The following is a 26,760-nucleotide window of genomic DNA, read 5'->3' on the forward strand; positions in this document are numbered from 1 at the left end:
TGTTGTATAAAGTTTATCAAAAGAGAACTCTAGAATTGGAAATAAGAAATCCTTTTAAGACAGAAGAATAGGGGATAGAAAGATTGAACTGATAACCCTAGAGTTTAGAGGCAACAAGATTTTTAAAGTGTTGTCTATAACTATAATCATGAATGAACTAGAACAGTTTCAGATTATAAGAACATGGTGTACAGCAAAATACCTTTCGATGGATGTTCCTTAACTCTGGTACAACATGAATCCCTACCTCGTGCTTCAATTCTTTTTCACATATTTACAACTCTTCCTTAACATCTATCTCTCTGGACACCAACAATGGTCACGAATGCTTTCTTTCCCACTTTCCTTCACGTCTTCCACCATCCCTTTCTCTCCGCTCCATTACTTGCCTAGACTTGCTCCCTCTAGATCCATGCCTCTGAGCAGGCCCAAATCCTCCAGATTGTCCATCAAATGCCGACATCAGATCTGGATCTCCCACACTACCAGTATCACCCGAGTCCTTGCTTCCATCAAAATTTTCTTCATAACTGATGCCACATTCATCACTGCGATCACAGGACTGAAGAATGGTCGGTGGCTGGCCTGAGAAAGATCTAGACCCTGACAAAACAACAGCAGGCATTGACATAGATGAACTAGTGGAAGTTTCAGCCTGCAGACTGCCACTGTTGCTTCTTGCACTCCCTTCATTGTTTGGTCTTCCGTTATCCCTCTCGCGGAACCTGTCCCGAGCCCTGCAATTGAAAATGTTCATTGAAAACCAAAGCCATTATTATGGACATTTGCCCATGCATTTGGACATACCTCTGTATATTAGAGATGCACATATTTTGGCAGCTAAAAGATTAGTAATTGGGATAAGAGAATTATAGAGAGAACTATAGTTTCCACTACATAACTAGTTGCAGGTGCAATTCCACTAAACTTGGCAGCAATGTAAAAGGATAATTCTTCCCATTGCCCACTGGTGAACCAACATGACATTGGATGGATATTTATTAGCACGAAAAAGTTATCTTCCACCAGAACAGAAACCCTAATAATACTGATTTGAGGAAGAATTTCTAAACAAAATCATGACTTTTAGTTACAAATGATGCTCCCAGATTCTGGTAAGCGAGGTAATACAATCCAGAGAAACTCGGAAGCTTTATGATTTTAGGACATGTTCCAATTCCTTTGTCTTCTTATTCCCTTGCTTCACTACATCTCATGCGATATTATTGGTATACCTTCTCTATTGTGTCAAGTTAGTATGTGTAAGAAATTATTGTTTCTTCTAAATTCTGTTATTTTCACTTGAAATTAATCCTTTTATTTAGCTCCATTGGAACTATCAATTGGAGCAAATTGGCACAGCCATTAAGAACAAGTTATACCTGCTGTGAGTGGATGAAGAAAAGTCACGCCGTGATGATCGTAGTCCAGATTCAGCTTGCTCCAGCTCACGCTGAAGTTCTCTCTGCATGCAAATGTCCATTACAATCATGCATGAAAGCCATTCAAGAAGCCAAGCATCTAAACATAAAAGAGAAATAAAATCTGTAGACATCCAGGATCTTAAAATCCTTAAATGTGGCTGGAAGAATTAACAGAAATAGAGTTGCAAAGAAAAAAGAACACCAGCCAATTGGCAACCTAGCATAATCATAACATTTATAATATAGGAAGAATTTGATCCATCGCAAAGTGAAAATTGGCATAAAATCCAATACTTTTCAAATAAATTTGACCTCCCTTCTACTTCACATCTACAAAAATTGTTTTCTTTCCCTAGAACAGAATAAATGCACATTTATACATTAATAAACCTAGTCAAAGATATGCAGACATCTGAAAATTAAGAGAGATTCCTGGATAAAAGGCTATTACAAAAGCTTCCCCAGAACATACTTCAACACCTTAATTTCACTACAAAATGTAAAGAGTGATTTACGAATTGCCTTGCAGTAGATGTGATAATCAATACATTATGTGCAATACATGGGTGAAATATAGCAGTTGCATCAAAAAGAAAATCAAACCAGGAAAAATTAGAAAGAAATCAAACGATATATTAAAAACCAAGAACGGCTTTGCTCTAAACAAAATATTAAAGAAAGAAAGAAAAAGAGAGAGAGAGAGAGAGAGAGAGAGAGAGGGAAGGAGGGACGGGGAGAGTTACAAGGTCATTGAGTAGATCTTGAAGTAGTTCTTAGGTACATTAATTGCATTGAACTATACCCCCATTAAGCATGCCGTCCAACAACCCATGATAGAGGGAGAGAAGGCAATAATCACAATATTGAATACTCATCTAAACCAAAAATTTAGGGCCATAAATCCGTTCACTCAGGTCTGCAGGACATCATGGTTCTTTTATCATATTATAACACAATTTAAACTATAAAAAACGTGAAAACCCCAGATCATGGAGGATCATGCCTACGCCCCGGGAAAAAGTGGGAATAAACTTACCTGTGTTTGCCTCTCCTTCTCCATATCAAGATTGTGACGGAGGTCCCTAGTTTTTGCACGCTCAAGTTCCAGCAACCGCTGTCTTTCAATTTCCTTTTCTGCTTCAGATGTTCTTTCCCTGGCAGACATTGACTTCCAACTTTTAGTAACTACCATCACTCCCTCTTACAGCATTTAATTGAAAACAATTTAGGAACACAAGTAAAACCTATCAAGTTCTCGCAGAAGTTCCTCTTCCCGTAAAGCAGCTTCTTCTAGATATTTCTGACGGTCACGTCTCATCAGTAGCTTCTTTTGCCTGCGGGCCACAATGTGTTCACGGATTTTGGACTTATCTCTGATGAAAGAGAAAAACAGTAAGTCATAATATGGTGATAACTAAAAGTTCAGCCTGCAGGATCTTTTCAGTAAGTAAATACAAAACAGCACTGGAAAGATTTCATTCTCTAGGACTAGGCAGTTCTTGAACTCAATACTCGTTAAAGAAAGAGCTACTCAGCATGGATAGTACATACAGGGAATGGATATGTTCTTTGATTTCCTGAAGACGGCTGCCATGCTTGCCAGAAGCTGAACAATGAAAAGTATGAATGCTAAAAAATAGTAGTAAAAGAAATGCTGTATTCAAGAAATAGATCGTTCAAGATTCCAATAAAAAAAACATAACTATTCCAGGAATAATAATTCTCACCTGTGAGCCAAGACGATTGCCTCTTTTCTTCTGTATATTTTAATGATTCTTCCAGCGCATTTTCTTTTTGAACAATGTCCAATTCTAACTCAGCCTCCTCAAGTTCCTGTAAGTTAAAATACATGCAGGCATGTTATATCAGTACATAAAGTTGGGAGGTAAAGAACATCACAATTGATTATAAAACCATTTTTACCATTGCCTCTTTGTCAATTTTTTCTGAGAAGATCTCAAAGTATGAATGAACTGAAGTTAAATTCGCAAGGATCTGTAACATATTAAAGAACAGACAATTACCAGTTAATTAAACAAAATCCCTGCAAATGACATTGAAAATATGAAGAAGGAACTAGATAGGCCTCATCTAAAGCATTACTTCAACCCTATGAAGCACCGACACTCCTAGGGAGTTGACGTCTGTGTCGGACACTCCAAGGGACAGACATGCTGGGCACACGCCAGGGACACAGACAAGCTGGGGACACAACAGGGACATGTATGGGACATGCCAGAAAACATATCCTTTGTATTTCTTTTAATAGGTGGGGACGCGTGAGGAAAATGGGAAGTAATAAATTTTGCAAAATTTTGAGGCAAATTTGAAAAATATAGGATACTTTTTAAAATAACTTAAAAGTTAATGGGTCAAATTATAAAACACGAGTCTTTTAAGAAAACCGTAGCCACACTTAATCTCTATACGTCTCGCGTTATTTCAACAAAAAGAAATCCCTCTCTCTACCTTTCTATGTTTTCGTTTTGTTCTCCACTTTCTCTCCACCTCAAAATTTTTTCTACAACTAGTATCTTTCTCAAGCATTGTTGTCAAGATGAAGAGATTGGACATATTTTAGACTTCTAGTTTAAAATTAATTAATGTTATTTATGTATATTTGTATTATAATAATTATAATTTTCTATATATATTAAATTTTTTGTTCCCCCCGTTATCCGTGTCTCACCTTGTTAGAAAATGTTTGTACCCATACCCGTGTCCTTATTTGTGTCCGTGTCCATGCTTCACAGATTCCACCAAAGGAGTTTATTACTGTTCTTACCTGAAGAATTGCATCACGAGTACTTCCAAACTCTGAGTCAATTTGATTTGAGGAACTTGAAGAGAACACTTCTTTCAGGGCCTTATAAAAAAGTGTGGTTCAGTAAATTAAATAATTGCTAAGAAAAGAGTTGCTGTCAAATCAAACAAACAAAACAAAACCATAGCAAGGACACTGCTTTTTTTTTTTTCTCATTTAGGTGTATACAATCGACATGCACATATATGTCCGTATGTGCAAGTGTTTTTAAGAGGTTGTGCAGTAGCTAGAAACATTCAACGCCGTCACCTCAGTTCAGGGACAAACCTCTTTTGCATCATCCTCTTCATTTCTCAATCGACATAAGACTTCACAAGCACTTTTCTCCAGATCACCAACCTTGCTTCCTAGAAAAACAAGGGAGAGAAAAGAAGATCAATTCATGCTCGCAACCATTTATTGGCACAGAACAATTTGAGAAAAGGAGCATACCAGTTCTAGACAATGCTAAAGTCTCAATATTTCTCCAGACTTCTTGAGGTATCAAAGAAATGTCCTCAATAGAGGAGTATAGGCAGGCACCGGCAATAAGTGCTAATGAGAGCCGTAGTAATGGGCCCTCACACGTCTGATGCACAATTTTTCCCAAAACATGAAGGACACTATCAGCAGCAGCAAGAAAAGATTGTAACTGGTGACGGGCAGCAAATGGGACATAGCTTACAAGCAGTGCCATAGCATGAATTCTTAAAGGTAATAATATATCAGATGATGCCAGCAAAACCACCTGATCCCAAGTACTTGAAATCAGAAGTGACAGAAATGGCTCAGGGACCAAGACAACTATGCCTGGTGAAAGAAGATTGCTGGAAATTGTCTTAGACCCTAGAACTGCTTCTCTATTTACATCCTGGCCCACCAATCGACCCAAGTGCTTAAGTGCTACAAAGCGTTGCTCAGGTTCTGAATGACCCAGCAGTGTAACAAATAAATCAATGAGAGGTCCATCACTCTCATGAAGGCTATGGATACCTCTGCCAAATAGCATTGTCAACCATTTATCAGACTGCAAGCGCCAGGCAATTTTTGGTGCACTGCAAGAAAAAAATTTTATGACGCAACATATTGTATCAATAACATTATCCAGCCAAAAGCAATAGGGTAGTCCAAGTAGACAATCAAGCTCTAGAGATGCAACTTCCCAGCAACGATTTTCTTGAAGCTTCATAATAGTTTCAGCAAGACCCTCTATACCAATTTTCCAATGAACTGGAAACTCTTCAACAGATTTAAATGGGAATGAATTTTCACTGCTATCCTCCTCAGCATTTTGAATTTGTGGAGCAATTGAAGATAAGCATCTTGAGAAGACAAAACACTCAGCTGATGTAATAGCCAGTTTCTTTGCCAACCGAGGATGAAGATTCCAACAGAGCTCAATGGTTGTATTAAGCTTGGCAATGATTTTTTCCAGGCCTTTAGAGAAGTCTTCTATTTCCTCAGCAGATAGATACTCGTCCTTTTGCTTTGAGACTACACCAACGAAACTATAACTCTCTATCTTCTCACAATTCTTTGGTGGACAAGAATTCTGGCAGACCTCACTAAGAAACGAAGAATACATCTCCAAGCTATTGTTAGGAAGTGATCTTGCATTGATATCAGAACCATGGGCAAGCTGAAGTGGGAGAACACTGAAGACTCTTAATGTCTGAAGTAATAAAGCTTTGCAGCTCTCCATAAGAGTCTGAAAAGCACAGAGATAGTCATGGAAAGAAGTAGTTGGCTCAAAAGCAGTAAAATCGGTCCACAGAATTAAGGAATCTAATATTTCTCTTCTACGTTGAGGAGATAAATCACAAAAGACTGAAGCCAGGACATAAATTGTCAATGCTCTACTGTACTCCTTTTCTGCAGCCATATCCCCATTATCGTTCTTCTGTCTGATATCAGCAAAAAGCTCCTCAAAGCAGAGTGACTCAAAATTAAGACATGAATCATCAACCAGTATTTTTTCTTCATCAGATACTTTGCAAAATGAATATGATATAAGTGGCTTCAACAGGCGCATTATAGATTCAAGAAATAGCACATCACAATATGAGGCTCTACAAAGAGACACCAATACTTGCACCACTCTAGGCATCTCAGGCACCAGTGCGACCATGTGCTCAATAACAATGGCTTCAAGTATGTAAAGAATTATTGCTTTGGCATTCTTTGCAACATAACCTCTCACATTAACAAATCCATTTTGAGAAGTATTATGATTTGTTTGCAAAAAATTCCATAAGCACAAATCCGAGAACCAACATAAGATATCAGGCACAACTGTGGAAGATAGAGATCGCAGCTGCAATCCAACAGCCTGCAGAATGTGCTCCCCGAAAACTTCAAATTGCTTTTTCAAATTTGGAAAGAATTTATTAAGATCAGGATAGATAGCATGAAAAGTTTGGTCGCGATGCTGTTGAACAGAAAAGTCAAACCCCTTATGGATTGATGAATCTCGTCCGACCCCTAACTGTTCAATCTTCATATCTTCTTGTTCTTTTTCGGTAACATTATCTACTGCTGCAAGCTCATCCACAAATATAGAGAGTAAACATGTCAGCTGTGACAGATCTGAAGTAAGGAAAAGCTGCTCCTTTATATACTGTTCTGCATTACGAGATATCGCCATCCAACCAAGAAACCTGACAAGAGGAAAAGAACTGCGAGAAAATGTAGATACTCTCTGCAGCCAGGCTGATGGAGGAATCAAGCTTCCACACCGAGATCGATTGTTCACATCGACAGAAAAGTAAGACACTTCACCACCACTTGAAGCAATTACCAAATTTTGAAGTAGTGCCCAGCGACGTTGCACTTCATGTATCTTTTCTGGATCCAATTGCAGGTTGCCTTCTTTAAATTGATAATAAAAAGATGTTAGCATTGCATTAAGGTACTCAGCAGATCCTAATATGATATCAATCACTTCTTCAGGAGCACAGTACAGCCGTGTGGCTGAGTGCAACAAGAAAACAAGGCAATGCATCAGAATTTCATGCATCAAGTGTTGCTCTTTCTTCAACCGCCAAATCAGAAAACTGCATAGTAGAGCTTGATTTTGTCGAACCATGGTGATAGCATCTGCCGAATGTACATCAAGGGAAGACAACTTTATGACTTGATCATCAATTTCTTCAGAATACTCTGGAATATTTTCTCCATCTAACGTGCTTTTCTGAAACTTCCTGTCTAATTCAGCAGCTTCAAGCAGTAGCTGAAGAACAACTTTGTCCCTTTTCTTCTCAAGAAGAGTTATTGTTTCCAAGTCAAAACCATTCCTTTTAGAAGCATTCCCCAACTCTGGAACTTCATAAATTTTTGTTCTTCTAGTCTCAGTAATGTCTAATGGGCTCGTCAACTGTGGATTAGATTTGAAAGACATCATGAAAAATGGATTCACATAACACTCTGCTGCCAAGAGCAAAGCATCTATAGCAGCATCATGACCTTCAATAGCTATTTCATTCTGTGAGTGCAAGTCCAAAGCCAGGCGTTGGAATTCAGAGGCCTTAAGCTCGCAATCGTGATAGGTTATGAGTTGGAAAAAGTCTGCTTGCAAGTTGAAGTATTCAGCAGTGAAACCAGCATCTAATACTAAGCCATCTGGAAACAGATCAGTAACTTTTTTCTCAATTACATTTTTCAAATCCAAGTTGGCATCCTTACATTTCAAATCCAGGTTGTGTTCATTAGGGCTGCCAGAAACATTTGCCAATACGATGGTTCGTAGTTCTGTTGGGGCAAAAAGAAGACTGACATCTTCAAACATATCCATCTTTGCACCATTATCAGAAATGTCCACTTTCCCATCACTGTCATCTCTGCCATTTGATTTTGAAGTAGTTCCTGGATGGCGAAGGACAGAAGAATGGAGAGCAGCTGAAGAGTCATGCTCAAAACTTTTAGGAATAGGAGATTTGCAAAAGTCAATTTCAGGAGGCAGCTGCATGTGAGGCTCCAATATTGCGAGCAGTACGCTGTGGAGGAAACAGCATGACCAACATAATACAAAAGAAATATACAAGCAGCATGAGTACCAATTCTAATGCTTTCACTGATGGATGGAAAAATTTGTGCATGTTTTCTTGCTTCTTGCTACAACTGAAATAAATATTCAAATATATGCATATAGTTTCAATTGTTATTTTCTGGGACTTCCCTAGAAACAAAATTTGAAACATTTATGAAAAACTATTTAGCAATATTATAGTAATGGTATTTGATACCTAGGAGCAACTGATCCACGCCTCCATTCAGATTCTAAGGATGAAAGAACACCTGGCTTTTGAACAGCTGTACGTATGACATTGAGAGCAACCACACAAGTTTCTTCTTGTTTTTCCACAAAAGTGAAAGAAACATCCCCAAAAGCAATGGTGTTCCTCAATGCATAGATGGCAGGATCAAGAAAAGGCTCTAGCATCTCTAGAAGAAAGAGAATTTTGTGCTTAACTTCCTGAAAGGTTCATAACAAAATAAAAGGTAATACCATTATTTTGTTTACATGGCGAGGATGCAGATATATTTGAAGTATTACCAGAACAGTTGCATAACAATTTTACATTCAAAAAATCAAAATGTCAGCAAAAAGAGCAATATGTGATCAAAATCTATAAAAGACAAGAATTCCTGTTAATGGAGCAATTCACATCAAGTCTCATGATATAGAATTTTGTTCAGTTTCATGCCAAAGATCAGAGGCACTTAAATCCAAGGTATTAAAGACCAACAATTACAGAACATAGAGACATGAGAAAGTACCTTATACTTCCCTAATATATCATCCATATGACCAGATAAAGCCAGCACAATGTACTTGAGAGCAGCACGTGCATGAGCTGGGGAATAGCGAGCACCCTGAAAAGCATGGCAGAACACCAAGACCATCAAGATGTTATACATACATAGGGGGGAAAGTCATCAGTTGCAATGATGACACAAATTCAGATGCAAGTATAACCAACACAACAAATTATTGATTTCCTTGCCTTCAAACAAATTTTTTCTTTCCGTGATGTATCTCTCTTCCGATTTTTAATCAATAAAAGCAATACCTTGTCCTAGAATTTTCAGTTTTACAGGAATCACAATAACATAGATATGATGGAATTCTCTTGGTCGATCAGATAGGAGCATAACTTTTCTTGCAAATCCTTCTATTATAATATTATTTGCTCTTCTCCAATTCATTCTTTTTGCTCAGCCCAATACAAAAATGTCATTAGAGGACTTCTGTTTGAGTTGGCATTTCTCCAAAAGGTGTATACTACCTGTCATAAGCATAGTGAACCTCATAATGAGGTGACTAAGGCAACTTGGAATAGGAGAATGTTTAGAGACATTTGTTTGCTTAAAATGGAGAGCATATAGGTGCAAAATACTCCAAAGTTCTTTGAATTATTTTCTTTTTTTGCAGTCTTCTAGAGCATTTGGATGAAAAGAAATACACACATTTGCAAAACCAGAAGTTTTCCTTAAATTTTCTGTGAGACAACTTTTTAACATTTTCTTGGGCTTATGCTTAAAGGACACTTTTTAAGCATTATTCCATTTGGTCTGCTTCAGGTTTGAGACAGGTGATGCTAATAGATCAGATGAGATTTTTCCTCTTTATTTTTTCTGACTTCCAAAGTCAGAATGTCATCCTTTTTTCACCAGGTGCCCAAGGAAACCCAGCTTTGACTTGTTTCAAGGTCTCAAAGAAATAACTGGAATAGTGACTTCATTTAAAATTTTAATTAGCATAGTTTTCTTTTTATCCAACAACAGAAAAAAGGAAAACATATTTTAAATGTTGCCTGAGAGCTGGGTTTAAATTTTGTACTTTAGAACAAGCATACACACACCTGAATTGTTCCCAGAAGGTCCTCAAGAAGCTCCATAGTTAAATCAATCTGAACCAAAATCAGCCCAAAATTCAGATAGAGAATATATATAGACACACACAGAGAGAGAGAGAGAGAGAGAGAGAGAGATCAAAGCAAATAAAGTAAGAAACTGAATTCAAAAGGGGCAGGCCACCCAGTGTGCCACCAACCTTTGCAATGATCTGAGCCATCCAAGGTCCTAGCACACTAGAACATAGATCAATCAGCACACATGCAGCTTTAGCCTGTAAAAGAGAATTACAGCAGTGTGTTTGAATGAGTATCATAAAATTTAAAAAAGAGAATCATAGTTAATTAGATGGGGTTTTTGCTAATAGGAAAAAAAATACTCATTAAACATCAGTAATATCTTATGTCACTTGAACCATCCATTCAAGTCAAAATACCAAGAACCTGGGAAAGAGGGGAACACAACTGTGGGGGTTTCATATGAATGCCAGATATGATCACTTTAAAGTGAATATGTACACCATTCCACTTTTAATTGCACAGTTTCAGTGGGGCAAACAAGTTGAAGGCCACTTTCATTCCTTCTATGAGTTTATCTGCATTTGCAAGGTGGGTGCACGCTTACATGTATCACCCACCTAGTAAAAAATAATACCTGCACTACAGGTATTTTACATTTTTTAGAAGAAAAAGCTACCCATGACAAAGAAAAGAAAGGATGTTTGATGCTAGGAGAGTAAGCTGACTGCAAGAAACGAACATGTGATGGTGAATAGGATGATAAATAGCCAGCACAGGCATGAAGAAGAGGGCGGTACATTGCCGAACAAGACATTGCTACAATCTGCAATTAAAACCACTATGTTCAGTAGACTAGAATCTAAAATGAAATAAATTACCACAATGAACATATAACCACCACGTAACCCACATTCAATGGGGAAAAAATTCATGTTAGCTCTGACGTAACCTGGGATAGGGCTTGTTGAACAAAAGGCTGTTTCCATTGAGAAAAGATATCATCAACATTTTCGCCAAGGTTGCTCACAAAAGGACGAAGTGCTAAAGAAAGTGAAGAGAAATCCACGTCAAAATACATTCGTAAAAGCAATCTTAAGAAATTTTGGCCCATGATTGTTTTCGTGTTTTGGAAATGCTAGGCCATATTCTTGTTAAAGAAACAATATGGATAATTCGATGGCAATAAATAAGAGGACATTCATATTACATAGAAATTCAAAATAATACTAAACAGTACACTTCTTTTACAGCATTCTGCATACTTTTTGTACTGTAATTGCCATCAAACCAACAATTGGGCTTAAAGTTGTTCTAGCCTGTTCATTAGCAAAGGAAGTTCACCAAAAAGGCTATGAAAGGTGGGTGTAAACCATGTTAAAAAGCTTAAGGTGGTCAATTGTGTAGAACAAAGACTAATTTGTGTCCTATTGACTAGAAAATCAATAAGACAAATTACATGAATAAAAGATTAATCAGATCTAATAATAACTTAGATAAATATAAATAAAATAAAAATTCATGGGGACAATTCAAGCCTGCTGCGTGCCTTGCTAAGTAATAAAGTAAGATCCAGCTTCTTAAAGAGAGTCAGTTCAATAACATAATTATGTTGCGAGAATATTTATGAATAGGCATGACACCTTAATCCTGAACAAAAAATTGTAAGTTAAGGTATTTCATATTTTATACTTGACCTGGCAGTAAAGCTTGAACAAGAGGTAAAGCAGACCAAAACTCAGATGCGCTCTCTGCCAATTTACGACAAAGTAAAGGCTGCAAATTATAGAGAAGTGGAAAGTAAGTTGATGGAGAAAGATGGTTGCAAACAGAAATCTACATCAGAAAATGGATGCTTAAAGAGTGCAATATCCCTAACACTGCAATCAACCTGAGACGCACAAGCATAAAGAACATGTAAAATGCCTTCTTCCACTGCCCCTATATCCAAGACATTTAGAATGCTAGAGTCCCAATGATCATCAGGTATCTGAAATTCTTCTCCAAGCAAGCTAGAGTAATTAGCTAGATGAACAGGATTTAAAACTTCAAATTTTGATGTCTCATCTAGAGCAGATGTAACTTCACTTCCAGTGCTCGACCCTTCTTGCACTGGAACAGGATCTATAAGCTTGTATAGGATTCTTGAAGCCTGAAATAAAGGATCCATTAGCAATATGCAACATAATGCTATAAAATGATAATTGTTCACTAAACTATAAAGTGGCAGAAGTTCACCCATTACCATTCTGCAAACAGCTCCCAAATCAGAATCTCTAAATGCCTTTCTCAACAAAATAAAAATTGCATCTGGACGGAACACCATGGAACTGGAAGTTGGAGATGTACTTCGTGATCTTCTTGGCTGCACACAGAAAAAGGAGGTCACTCGGTACCATTTAGAAATAAAAGGACTACAACCCAGGCTACGAGATGAATTTAAGACAAGGTTATCCAATGAGAAAGATACTTCAAGAACACACATCAAGAAAAAACACGAACAATTAGAAGGAAATGCTCATCCAACATTTGACTATATTAATACTAAAAGAATCATTCAGTCATTCGCTATGGGCACCTTTCAAATAGTCAAAAAGGATGAACACCATTGCTCTACACATCAATCCAGAGACAAGTTTCTGGGTGATAAAAGAGAAGAACATCAAAAGAACTGAGATCCTACCTCAAAGTTAGAAGAAACAGTTAAGGAAGACACAGGCTGACAGTTTTTAGGAACTTCAGATTCAGAAATACCGCCCAAGGACCTTGCAGTTTCTCTGTAGTACAAGCACAGGATTACCCATCTAATTGAAATAAAATATAGGAGGAGAAGATATATGTGAAACGAAAATTTAAATAAGTACTAAACATCCTACTAGAACTACTGATAAAAAAAAATGATCGAGCCCAAAAGCCTGAGTTCATGCTAAATCAACATGAGTAAATAAACATTAAACAGAGTTAAATGACCTCAGTTAAGGTGGAAAGATAGGACAATTATTAGCAAATCCAGACTTCAAATGTTCTAGAATCTAAAAGTAAAGTCACATTCCAACCAGACTCCAATTTTTGAGAATGAAGTCTCAATGCAAACTCCAAGCAAGGGAAACTAAAGCCTAAATGAATTAGAGCATCCAGGAATTTGCTAATCTTCCCCCACAAAATCTCTTGCAGAAACATATGAATTAAAGAACTCAAAAATGATAAGGGAGTCAGGACACTTTTTGTCTCACTTAAGAAGTAGCAAGAACATATTTTGCATGAAATCACGACCTTCTATTAACTACAATCAAAAGGTAAGGAAATTTCGGACTACAACTTTGCCCTTTTTACTTGGAAATTTCCTACGAAAGCACTTTATGAATAGAAGTAGACCTGCAGGGGAGAGAGGCAGAGAGAATTATTTCGAATTTATTTTCATGCTTTTCGTTGGAGAATATACTCCAATATGGAAAAAATATGAAAATATAAGGTAAAAAATAAGTGGTGAAGATCGGGCCTTGACACAAGCCAAATGGTTCTGTGCAAGGTGAGGTGCCAATACCACTTATATGGCCAGAAATATAGTTTGGCCCGACACTCTCAATACCCAAGGAGTTTCTGCATGGTAATAAACTAAAGATGGCCCAACGGCTGTGGGCTCGTATTTGAAGCCCTGGAGTTTAGGCTAGCAGAAGAGTCTAGACCCGTTTAATGACCTCAGGCCTCAAAGAGTAGGCTTAGGTGTGTTTGTCATGGGCCTCTAGAAGTATGTCTATGTTTGGCAAGTGACAACTAGTCCAAGCATAATAGCACTCGAGAGGGAGCATTGAAAAATATAATCCCCCATGAAAAGAGAATGGGAAAATAAAGTGCCATACAAGTAGTAAAGATTGGCCCTTAGCACAACCCAATTGATTTTGCACTGGGTGAGATTCTAACCCCATTTATACAGCCAAATATATACTTTGGCCAAACACTTTTAAAACGTCTGGAGTTTCAACACTGTTCAAAGGCAATTAGGCTAGAGCCTAAAGTCCTAAAGCACTCATGAATCTGGACTACGCCAACATAGGTGAACACTTATCGTTGACAAAAAGGAAAATATTATTACAGCCTTATATCTTATTGCCAAAATGAGAGATAATAAGTGTTTAACTTCCATATTGCTTTGTTATGTGTTGTACACATAAATAAGTCTCATTCTCATGTGTTTCCATATGTAGAGGCAATTTGGGAAATTTAAACTCGTCATTTTCAACTTTCTGATGAGAAATTGGTATGTCTAGAGACTATGGGCACCTTTTCTAGATTAAATAGAAAGGGTTTGGCAGTAGAAAGGATGCTAGAGGCCTTTGACAATGTGCTTCTTTAGAACATACTGCTCTTATAGTACACTGCTCCTTCAAAACTATACTTAGATTTTTATTGTTTCAAGGAAAAAAGATTGTAGATAAGAAGATATAACAATAGAAGAAATTTATAAAGTTTTAAGCTTCATGTAAAAAGAAAAAGCTTAGAAAGCACACTTTTGTGCTCAAATTGATTAAAGCTGTCATCTAGATCATGTTGCATATTAACCAACCTTTCATGCACAATATGAAGTATTGGATACAATGGACCCACAAGCATTGCAAGAAAACGTAAGTTCTGATCAGCAGCATCTGAGAAGCTAGTTAGATCTGCCTGCACAGTGATAACTGCTATGTTAACTAATTCATTAGACCTTAAAATCTAGTTTCCGAAAAAAAATCAAGAAATAAAGAACCTTAGTTGACTTGACATAACTATATTAAATACCTCAAGTTGGGGAAGGAAAACTAGCAGCCGGTCTGTCATGTCTTGAAGCAACTACAAACAATGGGCATCAGAAGGCAAGAGATATGATAATATAAGAAACAATGGAAGTGTTAGAGATGGCAATAATAATGTGATAATGTGATCCACCTGGAGATGCATATCAGAAGCATCTTGCTTGTGTGATATAATGTTTGGCAACAAGTGATTTACAACTGGTTGAAACTCTGGTTCAAGACCAGTCACTGAAACTCCAATCAGCTGCATCACAGGATCAGAGGAAACAAGTTTAGTGTCTATAATGCAGAAACCCGATAAAATTAGTAAATGTGTTTCTAGAAAAAGAAAGGGAGTGAACAAAATTTTTATTACCATATTCATCTAAATGACCAATACATTGAATTTATGAACACATCTGCCAAAGATAGATAGTTGCACTTATTTCCACGCTGGCCTAATGACCTATTAAATCCAGATCTCTGTGTTTCTCAATTTTATCCTAAAATTGAATTTCATAAATTTTGTATATAAGTTAGTTACTTCGTAGGAATTGTATACAAGGGATCAAGAACTTGAATCAATAACTTGGCGTCTAGGACAGACATTTAATGTAGACTGTTGTGCTAGGTACAAACATATGGACCCCATAGGACCCCTAAAACAAAATACCACCATATCTGGTTGGCGTTTCCAATATTTAGGGATGCTAATGGGCCCACAGGTTCATACTCAGCACAATAATGTCAAGTATCCACCTTAGATGCCAACCTCTCCTATTGAATAAAATCGTTGCTGATTAACTAACTTATATATATAATTGATAATATTAAAAGGATAGAATACAACTAAAGAAGCCAGAATAGCTCTATATTTATTAGATCATTAAGCCTAATATGCTTGTAATTTAGCAGGATTATTTTCTAAGGAATCCAATGGCTGGCAGCCTAATACATGAATGTATAATTCAATTTGCAGAATAAAATGATGATAAACCTATAATGTATGGATTATTAATCGGTGCAGAGCAGCGAATGCAAACCAAATTTTCACATACCTGAATGAAAAAAATGGCTATGGGATTTCCCCGTAAACAAGATATTCGTACATAGCGACATGGAGTGTAGTTCATAGGGTATATCATATCACGACGAGGTGCTTCACAGCGTGGGCGAACTTTTACAAATGTCTCAGGCTGGATATTTAGGGAAAGGGGGAAGCCAATCAGTAAAACACAATAACTAGTGAAGCAAACTTGGTTACACAAAAGGCATGATAAGATAAGCAAAATGCCATCACAGTCATTTCCATCAATTGAAAATACTATGATGAAGAGAAGAGTTAACTCATAACCAAATAACTATTTGGCATTTCAGATAATCATAGATTAAAAATCTTCCAATTAACATAACACATAGCTCCTAAAAGTATTATTTATTTCTTATAAAATACCCCTGTACTGCAGTCTGAAGCATGAGTCTCAGATCATAATGAGATTGTGATACCTTAAGAAAGAGACACTATTCATAAGTCACAGATACTATGCATCAGTTGCAGCCATCGCAGTACAGACATGAAATTTTTTTGCTTTGTACTACCAAATTGCATCCTGTACTAGAACTTACAACATTTACCTAAATTCATAAGATATGAATGTTTCAAATGAAATATAATGACCTTTAGTTAGTAAAAAAAGAGCAATAATGTGTGAGTTGCTCAATGCTGATGGATTAGCTCTAGCTATAAAATGTGCAATGCTAGCTTTAATTTAGTTCAACTAACTTTCACAAAAAGTAGTTTCAAGTTCAACTAATAATAAATGCCTTCTGAATTTATTATCTTGCTAATCAGAGAAGTAGAGATACCACAATATGCAAATAAAAACTAATATAAGCAACTAATAATATCATGCATGACTTAGTAACAACTGTAACAGTTGCAATTTTTAGTGTAAACTTTTTTTAGGTATTGTAGAGTTCATATTCACAATTTAAAGCACAACAGCACAAATGAAAAGTAAAAGTAACAAATAAAATAGCTAACCTTATAACGCAAACCAACTGATATTTCCCATTCAAGTACCGACTTATTATATATCCGTAAATGCGAAAGCAAGCAAGGTTCCTGCAACAATTCAAACAAGCAAAATAAAAAAGAATCAAATTAAATGGCAAAAATAATTAAAAATCAATTGAATATAAAATAAAAATACATACGTCGAGTTCTAGAAGGATCCATTCTTTAGTGTTGGTACCGGTGGACCAGTGAGAGCGAAGGTCAGTGTCGAGAATGTGAGAGGCTTTCTGCGACGGAGATTCTCTCGACATTCCTTTTACTTTGTAGCTTAATGGCTTCACTCTTGGCTCTAACTCTATCTCCATTTCTGGTTCTGCCTTTGTCTTTTTAGGGTTTTAAATTGCAGAGACCTTTCTTTCTCCGTTGCCTGAAAACTGAAACTACATAAAGGAAAATGAATGAAAATGAACATCGACAAGCGCTTTGTTGTTTGTTTCTGATCAAAATTGCTGGTGTAGTGGAACCCCCTTTTCTATTTCGGGGTTCCATAGCAATGGGCCTGGGCCAGCGTACTAGTCTTCTTTTATATGGGGATCATACGACAGCAGCATGAGTTGAAAGATGCTGTTTTAGCCCAACGACATGTCGACTTAAGAAGTTCACTTGTATCTTCTGTACTTTTTCTTTTTTCTTTTTGTCAAACGACAGATGCCTTAGTAAAGGGCTGCGGAAAATAAGGGACGGTCGTTTTTAGTCGTTTAAACTCGGTAAGTGAACGACAGGTCGACCAAAAAACAAAAGGAGGAATTATCACTCACGCAGCTCTTGTTATCTCTCTCTCTCTATCTCAGTCATTCTGCCTGGCCTTCTCTGTCATCAAAGCAAGAGCAAAAGGTAAAGTTTCTTCTTTTCTTTCTCTGACATTTTAAAGATTAGAAACTTATGTTAGTCATTCAATGGCATAATAACAAAAAAGGAAAAAGAAATTATCTGTATACCACATTTCGTTTAAATGCCAAAACCCTAAACTTCAAAATCGAAAGGTTTGAGGTTTATTCGTTTGTTTTGTTGTTTTTTATTTAATGATGATTATGCGTGATATTTGGGAATAGGTTAAGATGGCAACCATTAGAAATGTGAAGATAAAGACAAGTGCTTGTAAACGAATAGTGAAGGAGCTGCATTCTTATGAGAAAGAGGTCGAAAGAGAAGCTGCTAAAACAACTGACATGAAGGACAAAGGAGCTGACCCTTATGACCTTAAACAACAGGTAATTTACCTATTACTCAATGGTCTTAATAATAATTAGTGCAATGCTCTTGTGCAATTTTATACGTGCTTGACTGCAAAAATAAAATAATAATAAATAATAATAATAATAATAATAATAATAATAATAATAAAGAAATTATACGTGCTGTTTTAAGGATATATAGTACATCTTTAGTTACCAAATTAAGATGATTATTGCCTATAATATGGTTACATAAATCGTGATTGTGTACTGAAATACTGCTGTTAATTCTAGTGTTAATTCAATTTTATCTCACTGAAATTCTGACCAACCATGAACCATGTTTTAAATTCAATTTGCCTTCACCACAATGGATACTTCAGTAGCGTCACTATTGCCTTCACCACAATGGATACTTCAGTAGCTTCATTAAGGATTAACAAGTCAAGTGAAGGAATGTGAATAACTTTCTTGTTCTTTGTCGCTGCAGGAAAATGTGCTGGCTGAGTCGAGGATGATGATTCCTGATTGTCGGAAGCGCCTCGAAGCTGCAATAGCTGATCTTAAAGGAACTTTGGTATGATTTCAAATGCAATTATCTTGCTGTTGATATCCCCTCCTACAAGTTTTGAAACAAAGTGTTCTGAAATCTTCTGGATTTTGATGTCTATAAAATTCCAGTAACTCCTAATAATGAGCTGAACTGCATAACTTGGTCTTAGTTGCTTATAAATTCAAGATGTAAAAGTGAAATTTCTTATCATCTTCCGTGGTTTATGTATTTGAGCTAGATTTCGCAATGAGGTTGGATGATGTGGTGTATCCAACTATCCAAAAGGGGGTGGTGAATATTTGCCACTCATACCAGTTTAGACTGTTGGCTGCTGATGTTTCAGATTTCTGAGATGTTTAACAATTTCTTTACTGGTCCACTGAGAATTATCCATTTTTCAATTGTACTTGGTTATGAGTTCCCTTCTTGTACCTGCGCATATATATTGAGGGTACCAATGAGCAAGTCTTAGCACCAGCAGGGTGGACTCAAACTACTGAACATAATTGAGCAAAGTTTTCATAATCTGGATAGGATTTTCAAGGAGATATAGACCCATGATTCAGATAGGCTTAGCACCTTCCTGTCTGAGTCCTTCAATGGTCATGTGCCATTGGCTAGTTTTACGCAGACTGGGCATAAGTAGAATCGAAGAGGAAATAATGAAAATTCCATGTGTATAATGCATTAGCACAAGAATGTTGCCAAAGTTTTCAGTAAATTAAGGCATAAGATGGAAAAGGAGTTTTTCTTAATTGATCTATCATTTATGTTTATACAAATGTGCTTGGGGAAAAGTGACGTTTCTTTCTCATAATGCCTCTCTCTGTCTGCCATATGTAATTTTTTGATATATATGGTTTTGTGTGTTACATTGTCACAAGAAGTTCAATTTTCAGGTTGAGTTGGAGGAGTCGGATAATAAGGACGGACCAGAAATTGAGGATGCGCGTAGCACTATCACTGAGGTTGAGCAATTGTTTCAAGCAACAGATGCATAGTCCCCCTCTAGACAAGTTTTTATGTAAAGAGTTTGACATTTTGGGTATCTCTATGATTTTCTTTCATATTCAGCTATGAATTTGATAATCTGTTGTTTGCAAACATTAATATGCTAGTTAAAGAGCAGCTTTACATGAATGTCTCTCGCCAATAGTTTTCTCCTGGTGGGAAATTAATTTTTCCTACGTAGTTGTGGACTCAAGTTGTTTTAGAACCATGATTTTGATTGATCAAGTGTCAAGCTGAACACCACTAGTAATGTTAACTGCTATGCTTCATGATCTATGTCTTGGTTGACTGCTGGTTAATTTTATTAACAATGCCGTTCTTAAACTCCTTATTTCCACTATTCAAGTTTAAACACATTGTTCTAATGATGTATAGCTATAAAAGCAACTTCTACTTAGAAAAGCTTGAAACTTCTCACAAGACATGATTTTTAGCTATATGCAAAAGTTGTTTTACTTGCTTTTGTATACCAAATACCTTCGGTAGCCATTTTTGATTCAAAAGCAGCTTTTACCCTTGGAAAAAGCTGTGGCAGTGGGCACTTGACAAGACTCGGAAATATGTTTGGAGAGATATGTAAAGGATATATATATATATATATATATATATATTTGATTTGATGAGTAGTTGAAGTGCAATTAACAAATTCGTATATTAAGGTAAATCTTTTAATTTGTACGGTAAGCTTCAACCCCGATGTCAATTTATCACAGTTTTGCGTTGCCTGTTTCCCGCAAGGCAGGCTAGAGCTAGTATCCTTTTCGTTTTGTAACTTGACTCGTACAAAAAAAAAAAAAAAACAAACAAACAAACACTAGGCAGAAAAAGAGTTCAGTGAAGGGGGAAAAGTCCCACACTACACTTGTTTATGCAATTAATATTTCATCTTACTATTTACAAGTGGAACCTCCACTAATCCTATCACTTTCTCTTCCCCACTCATTCCCTGTCCAGTTCCAACAAGAAAAGTTAATTATGTTGGTCATTTTCTTTGCCGCCCCCACTCTCTTCACTGTTAGCAGAGTTAGAGTTGGAACTTGGGGGTGACTGCAAAGAAACGTGTACTTTCTTTTCGGTCAATAAGAAACGTGTACTTCTGGATGTGCTTTTGTGAGAATGCAATCTGAGCAAATTCTTTCCATATTATTCTCCTCACTTTTAGAACAAAGGAAGTTGCGATGAAACCAACATAATACAGAGAGGCTGAATTGAATACCTAACACCAGGGAGCTCATCACTTAAAACAAGACTAATACCCAAGGAAGTCCCTAACCACCTCTTGTCCCTGAGAGTAACGGCTGACCCTTTTCATAAGGTCAGGCTGGAAAAATCTTTGAGCAATGTTTGCTAGAAGAAATTGTTTTAGGTCATCATGAACCTGAAAAGGCTTTGCTGATATGGGGCTTCATATTCGAAAATACTATAATCAGATGGAAATTAATAAATGAAGCCTGGGTAGATAGGTGTCATGTAGGCTGTACAGATACCTTACATCCCAATTAACAATATTTGAAAGAAAAAAAAAAAAAAAAGGTAAATAAGATATCCTTTACATCGTGCCTAATGTTACAGTAATCCAAAGTAAAATACAGCAATTTCTTTCTTCATGAAAATAAATCACCTTAATTTTCTTCTTTTTCATAAAGAATGGCGAGATCCTCTTCTAAGCCTCCTTCGGAAGGGCCTGCATGCCACAATACTAAGATCAACTGCTGCTGCAAGTGCCATGAAGATTGCAGCATCCTCCACACATGTAACGTGTCGCATGGCCAGCTGAACCAATGGCTTACTATGCTTCCCTTCCCCTTGCACTCTACAGCTCATGACAAAACCACCAGCTGGACCCAACCCTGAAAAGTCTCCACTACTTTGTGGACTTGGTATTGGAGTTGCTGCAGCTTGCATCTGCCTATCGGTGTCTATGAAAAACTCTCCACCCTTTTCAGCATTCATGAAGATTTCTGACATGAGAACCTCACCACCCTCCTGGCTTTCGGACAGAAGGTGAAATCTGCAACAAATAGAATCTCTGATGCCACGCTCACGCCATGCCTCAAGCTTTCCCCATGGCTGCCAGCTCTCAGGCCTGCACATATCAGGGCGAACAATCAACCAAGCTCCTGGGTTGGACTTGGCAACCCAATCACAACCTGTTGATGGTACAAAGGGAGTTGTTATGAAGGCTGCTGCAACAGCTGAGCCAGAGAGATCATGTATCTTCACCTTCCATCCTTTCCGTTCCCTTCGTTCTGTTTCCATGTCAATACCGTCGGCAGAAGTTGACCAATAGATACTCAATGGATCTACCTGAGGTACCCTGCCATTGCATAACCATTAAAAGTTTCATTAACAGGAATCTAGTAAGGCCAGGCATGTTTTACTAACATCGACTACCAACGACTTACTACTGAAATGATATTAGAATGCAATAATGTTTTAACCAAAAGGAACTGTTTCCCCATTGCTTCATGCAAATGAATACAAAAGTAGACTGCTAGTTTTTCCTGCCTGGTATTGTTTTATCTCAAACTATTTACAGCTGTATCAGCCATAAAAATTCCATTGAGATTGAGCTCCTTGAACTATTGTAGCCAAAGGCAAGGAAATTTAGCATTCTAACAAAGTCTACAGCTAACTGGACAAACATCATGCATTTAGATGTCATCACCTGTCTCGACTAAACTTGCAACTAAATATGGGCTGCCTGATGGAGCCTTGAAGCTGAACTATCTGAGGACTTGATGTGGTCACATCTTCAAACTGGAAAACATATCTTGGATCAGGATCAAGTTTAACTCTCAAATGAAGCTCAGCTCCTGGTTTTTTGCTCTCCTGCTTGTTTTTGCCTATACCTATCCACCCATTAAAAAGAATTACTGGCTTCCCTTCACCCCATTCAGGACCTACCTCCAGCTTAAATGTTCCAATCTGCTGCTTTTTGATGCCAACACCACAATGGGACCCCTTCCTCCCAGTGAAAACAACAATTTCAAGACATGCATGGTGAGTATAGAAACAGCCGGGTTCCAATAATGCTTTCAGATCCGACTCTTCAAGATAAAAGCTTGAGGAAATGCTGTGAATATCAGGTGCCGCTTCAGGTGAGGATACAAAAGGGACTGATGTTGTTTGCACAGGGAAACCTCGAAGCCGAATTTCACACGAGCAGGGAGAGAACGTATGGATACCTGATTTTGTAGAATTTATCGCTGTTCCAGGAATCCTTAGCCCAAGGGAGCCTATTGACAACCTGATAAAAGCCTGAGGATCCATTCTGGTCACAAGTCTTTCCCCATTGGATTAAGAATTCTATGCTTGGCCAGCTTGAGAACACTGCATATCAGTGAATAAAAGTTACCTCAGTATAAAGAGAATAAGATGCAGGAAACTCATTCTCAGCCTAATTGGACGTTTATATTTTATTGAGAATCAATGGCACAGTGGTTTCATGGTTTTCTCATTTAGCATACATCGGATTATTAATTTTGTGAACTTTCCAAACATACTTTACTAAAACTTTTTCAATAATGGTTATGATAGATGATGCCGATGAAGCAGGACATCAATCCATACACTCCATGAAGTCCAATTTCCAAACATAGTAAGGAGAAGAAAGAATTGGCATTTTTATTACCTGGCATCAGCTATATGGATCAAAGATAGACTACACAAAATGAAGAAAGAAAAAAAAAAACATTGTTTAAACACCAGAAAAGGAAGACCCCAAACATACAGCATATGGAACTTAAAGCAACTAAACATGCTTGTTCATTGAATCATTTACAGAACACAAGTCTTCAAATTTATTTTAGTTTCTATACAAGTCAAACTAGAATTAGTAAACGTACATACGTTATCCAGAAAGAGGGACCCACACATTACTAGAATATCAGAGAAAAATAAGAAATGTGGCTAAACATTTGTCTTTCCAGAAAGAGGCTTTTGATTTATTTAAATTTTTTATTGAGATGAAGAACAACAACAACAAATGTAAAAGAACTTTCGAAGTACTCACTACTACTAGCTGCACTTATGCTTCAAGACTTTGTCGATTTCCTAGTTCCTAAAGGACAAAATTACAAGTAGGCATCCCTATTAGTAGAAAGTTATGAGATTAGATCAACAAATTGAAACAATTAATGACAAATGCCATGACAAATCGAAACAACCGTCATCGCAAATGCCACAACAAATTGAAACAACCATTATTGCAGATGCCACTGTGTAGGTATGACCCTTCTGATTAACTAGATAACAAGTTGTGCCCAAGATAACACTGCAATAAGAGCTTACTTTATTCCTCCTCAAGCAATGGATGTCATCAAATGGTAATGCTTGGAACTGAGGAGAGAAACAATAAAATTGCAATTGTTGATACAAGATGACATTTTCTTTACCTAAATTAAGTACTAATATAACTGATCAAACGCCCCAAAATCCACCAACCATTAAGATTTCTATTCTTCTGACTACAAGGTTTTTACCTTGCTAAGCTCCAAACCCTATATTCCACCATGAAAAATAACATGAACCAAAATCACCTTCGTGATATCTTTATCGCATAAGAGTCATTAGTCTCCATGCCAAAGCAATTTTTCGGCTCAAAACGTGAAACTCCTAAAATTATTTGACCGCCTCCATGTTGGTACCTACATAGTACATCCAGTTACAATATAAGCTGGTCTGATCTAAACTCAAGTCAAATCAAACACCCACATAGGTGATCATACAGGTTTATCCAGCATCACCTTTTCATTATCTATTTCCAATAAATGCGAATTTCCTCTTAAGGAATCAATAAGCTGTAACATGCATAAATTCTATTGTGACCAAATTCGTAGTCCATTCTACTGTACAAATTCATGGTCTATTCAATCAGAACTTCTCTTTCTTCTCTTTTATAAATGGATCTTATTCATTCGAAACATGATGCCATATAAGTAGCAGTGTCAATAAAATGAATAACTCAAGAGACTCGCATGAATCCTTGTAAACTACATCTCTGCCCTATTGGATTTGAGTTAAATCTCATACTCGAATATATGAGCTCCATTTTTTTAATAACTTCTTCTCTTCCTTTTCATGTATAAACATACAAGAGCTCAATGCAGTATCACATATTACCTCCAAACTTTGACTTGTTCTCAATAAGATAGAAGGAATTGTTCAAAGAAATTATCATAAGGATACCATTTCCGAACATAATCCTTGCTTCATTTACTCTATCAATCCTTTGATAACCTTTTATTTCTTCTCTTGTGGGGATCTAACAGATTTAATAGCATTCAAAGGAATTGGTAAAAATCTAGCTTTCTATCTCAAAGAAACAATTAGCTGTCCATAATATTTTTGATTCCATTATAACAATAGGAAAGATCATTTGTAATTTAAAAAAAATCTCTAAAAATGAAGATAAGAACTTGCAGCACAAGCCGTGGTTCCAGAAGAACCATATAGTGCAGGCTTGCAAGTAAGGTTCTAAACTGCATGCTCAATCCCAAGTTAAAATATTACCCAAAAAAAAAAATCGTTGACCTTTAAATTTAGACTTTTGCAAACGAAAGGAAATGAACTTACTCTTGATCATAACATATATCCTTAACTGTACTTGATCGCAAAATGTTGGAAATAAACCTTAAGCATATGCATACCCAGTTAGGCTAATTTAAGTGCTGACAGAACTGAGTTTCACAGTTTTTGTACCACTTACCCAACAACCGCACAAAGAGTATGACCGTAACCTATTTAAATTTGTAATTAAAATCGTAGACCCACATATATAACATCAAAACAAAATCAAGAGTAAAAAGTGGATAACCCACCAACGTACATATTCCCAACTCAGACTTAACTAATTTTCTCCCCAAACCAATACCATAAGAAACCATCAAATACCCAATCAACCAAAGTCAGAGTAATACATATAGAATCAATTACAAAAGCAGAAGGAGCTAGCTTCAAGTCAAGTAAACACAGAGAGATTAGAAACCATAAATATGTATTACGTGTGCATATATTATATGTTCATGAATCAAAGGAAGAGAAGAATACCCACCTGAACATCTTGCTTCAAAAAGCTAAAATTAAGCTGGGAAATGGGAATCTGCAGATGGAGACAGAATTAGAAGTAAAACAAAAACTTCATTTAATTAAGGATCATATCATAGAAGAGACCCACAAAAATCCACATTCAAAATCACCAGAATTTGTGTTTTTCTTTTTCTTCTTTAGTTATTTCTCTGTAATCCCTTCTTCACTATTAAAAAACTCTCTCTCTAAAGCCAACAAGAATGTAACTTTTTTATTCTTATTACAAAATAAAACAATAAGGCAATCTGGGATTTCACGTCGACTGTGCACGGATCACGAGGAAACATACCACATAATACACAACTCTCATCTCTCTCTCTCTATCTATTTATATATTATATATTTTATCCAATCCAAATAGAAAAGGCCAAAAATAAAAAGAGGAACTTTCTTTTCTTTGTGACTCTTTTTATTTGCTGCATTACTTGTGAGAAGAAAGAAAAGGGACTGGAATCTTGTTTCTCTTTTATTTGATAAAATTATAGGTCAAAAATATGAAATGGAAAATGGATTAGATTTTTGTTATTACTATATTATAATTATTATGTAATGCAGATGAAGAAAAGGGCAGGGAGGAGAGAGAAAGTAGTGAAGACAGCTGGAAGCAACGGTGGTTGGTTTCTAACAATGAGATGGAATCGCTTTCAGACACACACACATATGTCTCACTTCATCATCATCGTCGTCGTCATCAATGTCATCCCCCTCTCCATTTTTGTTCTTATTATTTTTATCATATAAAGTTTTGTTCTTATTTCTATATTCATCGATTTTATACTTAATTTATTTCAGTTTTATAATTCTTATTTATTTAATTTTAATTTTATTTTAATTTAGTTCTTTTTATAAATTAAAAATCAATACATCAAAAATTACTAATCTAATAAAATAATTTAAAAATTATGTTGTATCAATTTCTTATTAATAAAGTGTTTAAATTATAATTGAAATTGAATTAACAATAAACTACAATAGTATTATAAAA

The 26,760-nt window shown here is 36.4% G+C and overlaps 3 protein-coding genes across 13 annotated transcripts; 1 reads left to right on the forward strand and 2 right to left on the reverse strand.

The window, feature by feature from the left end:
- Positions 1–149: 149 nt before the first annotated feature.
- LOC8282035 lies at positions 150–17,434 on the reverse strand. Of its 3 annotated transcripts, XM_015722269.3 has the most exons (26): positions 17,087–17,434; positions 16,914–16,994; positions 15,928–16,065; positions 15,024–15,134; positions 14,877–14,927; positions 14,662–14,762; positions 12,781–12,874; positions 12,343–12,462; positions 11,989–12,249; positions 11,795–11,873; positions 11,050–11,141; positions 10,840–10,923; positions 10,280–10,354; positions 10,089–10,136; positions 9,004–9,099; positions 8,469–8,698; positions 4,681–8,219; positions 4,516–4,595; positions 4,210–4,290; positions 3,348–3,419; positions 3,152–3,257; positions 2,976–3,030; positions 2,669–2,797; positions 2,461–2,578; positions 1,383–1,465; positions 150–737 (listed from the first exon to the last, which is right to left on the reverse strand). In XM_015722269.3, the coding sequence occupies exons 1-26, from the start codon at positions 17,249–17,251 to the stop codon at positions 320–322; spliced, it is 6,507 nt and encodes a 2,168-aa protein (XP_015577755.2). In that variant the 5' UTR covers positions 17,252–17,434; the 3' UTR covers positions 150–319. The 3 variants fall into 3 exon arrangements, with proteins under 3 accessions (XP_015577755.2, XP_025013985.2, XP_025013986.2); XM_025158217.2 differs by lacking the exons at positions 15,928–16,065; positions 16,914–16,994; positions 17,087–17,434 and having other exon boundaries at positions 14,877–14,917; positions 15,024–15,140; XM_025158218.2 differs by lacking the exons at positions 12,343–12,462; positions 12,781–12,874; positions 14,662–14,762; ... (3 more) ...; positions 16,914–16,994; positions 17,087–17,434 and having other exon boundaries at positions 12,000–12,153.
- Positions 17,435–17,624: 190 nt separating this feature from the next.
- LOC8282033 (tubulin-folding cofactor A) lies at positions 17,625–19,961 on the forward strand. Its single transcript, XM_002523933.4, has 4 exons — positions 17,625–17,780; positions 17,999–18,157; positions 18,612–18,698; positions 19,574–19,961. Exons 2-4 carry the CDS (start codon positions 18,005–18,007, stop codon positions 19,673–19,675), a joined length of 342 nt encoding a protein of 113 aa, XP_002523979.1. The 5' UTR covers positions 17,625–17,780; positions 17,999–18,004; the 3' UTR covers positions 19,676–19,961.
- A 1,134-nt stretch (positions 19,962–21,095) lies between these two features.
- LOC8282032 lies at positions 21,096–26,380 on the reverse strand. Of its 9 annotated transcripts, XM_048379850.1 has the most exons (6): positions 25,886–26,378; positions 25,741–25,788; positions 23,701–23,748; positions 22,874–23,018; positions 22,354–22,761; positions 21,096–22,002 (listed from the first exon to the last, which is right to left on the reverse strand). In XM_048379850.1, coding segments are annotated over exons 3-6 (1,233 nt in total). In that variant the 5' UTR covers positions 23,702–23,748; positions 25,741–25,788; positions 25,886–26,378; the 3' UTR covers positions 21,096–21,323. The 9 variants fall into 9 exon arrangements, with proteins under 9 accessions (XP_048235807.1, XP_015577779.1, XP_015577780.1 ...); XM_015722293.3 differs by lacking the exons at positions 25,741–25,788; positions 25,886–26,378 and adding an exon at positions 23,889–23,951; XM_015722294.3 differs by lacking the exon at positions 23,701–23,748 and having other exon boundaries at positions 22,354–22,445; positions 22,593–23,018; positions 25,741–26,380.
- Positions 26,381–26,760: the final 380 nt, after the last annotated feature.

This window comes from Ricinus communis, chromosome 10, assembly GCF_019578655.1.
Source record: "Ricinus communis isolate WT05 ecotype wild-type chromosome 10, ASM1957865v1, whole genome shotgun sequence".
Classification (NCBI taxonomy): Eukaryota; Viridiplantae; Streptophyta; class Magnoliopsida; order Malpighiales; family Euphorbiaceae; genus Ricinus; species Ricinus communis.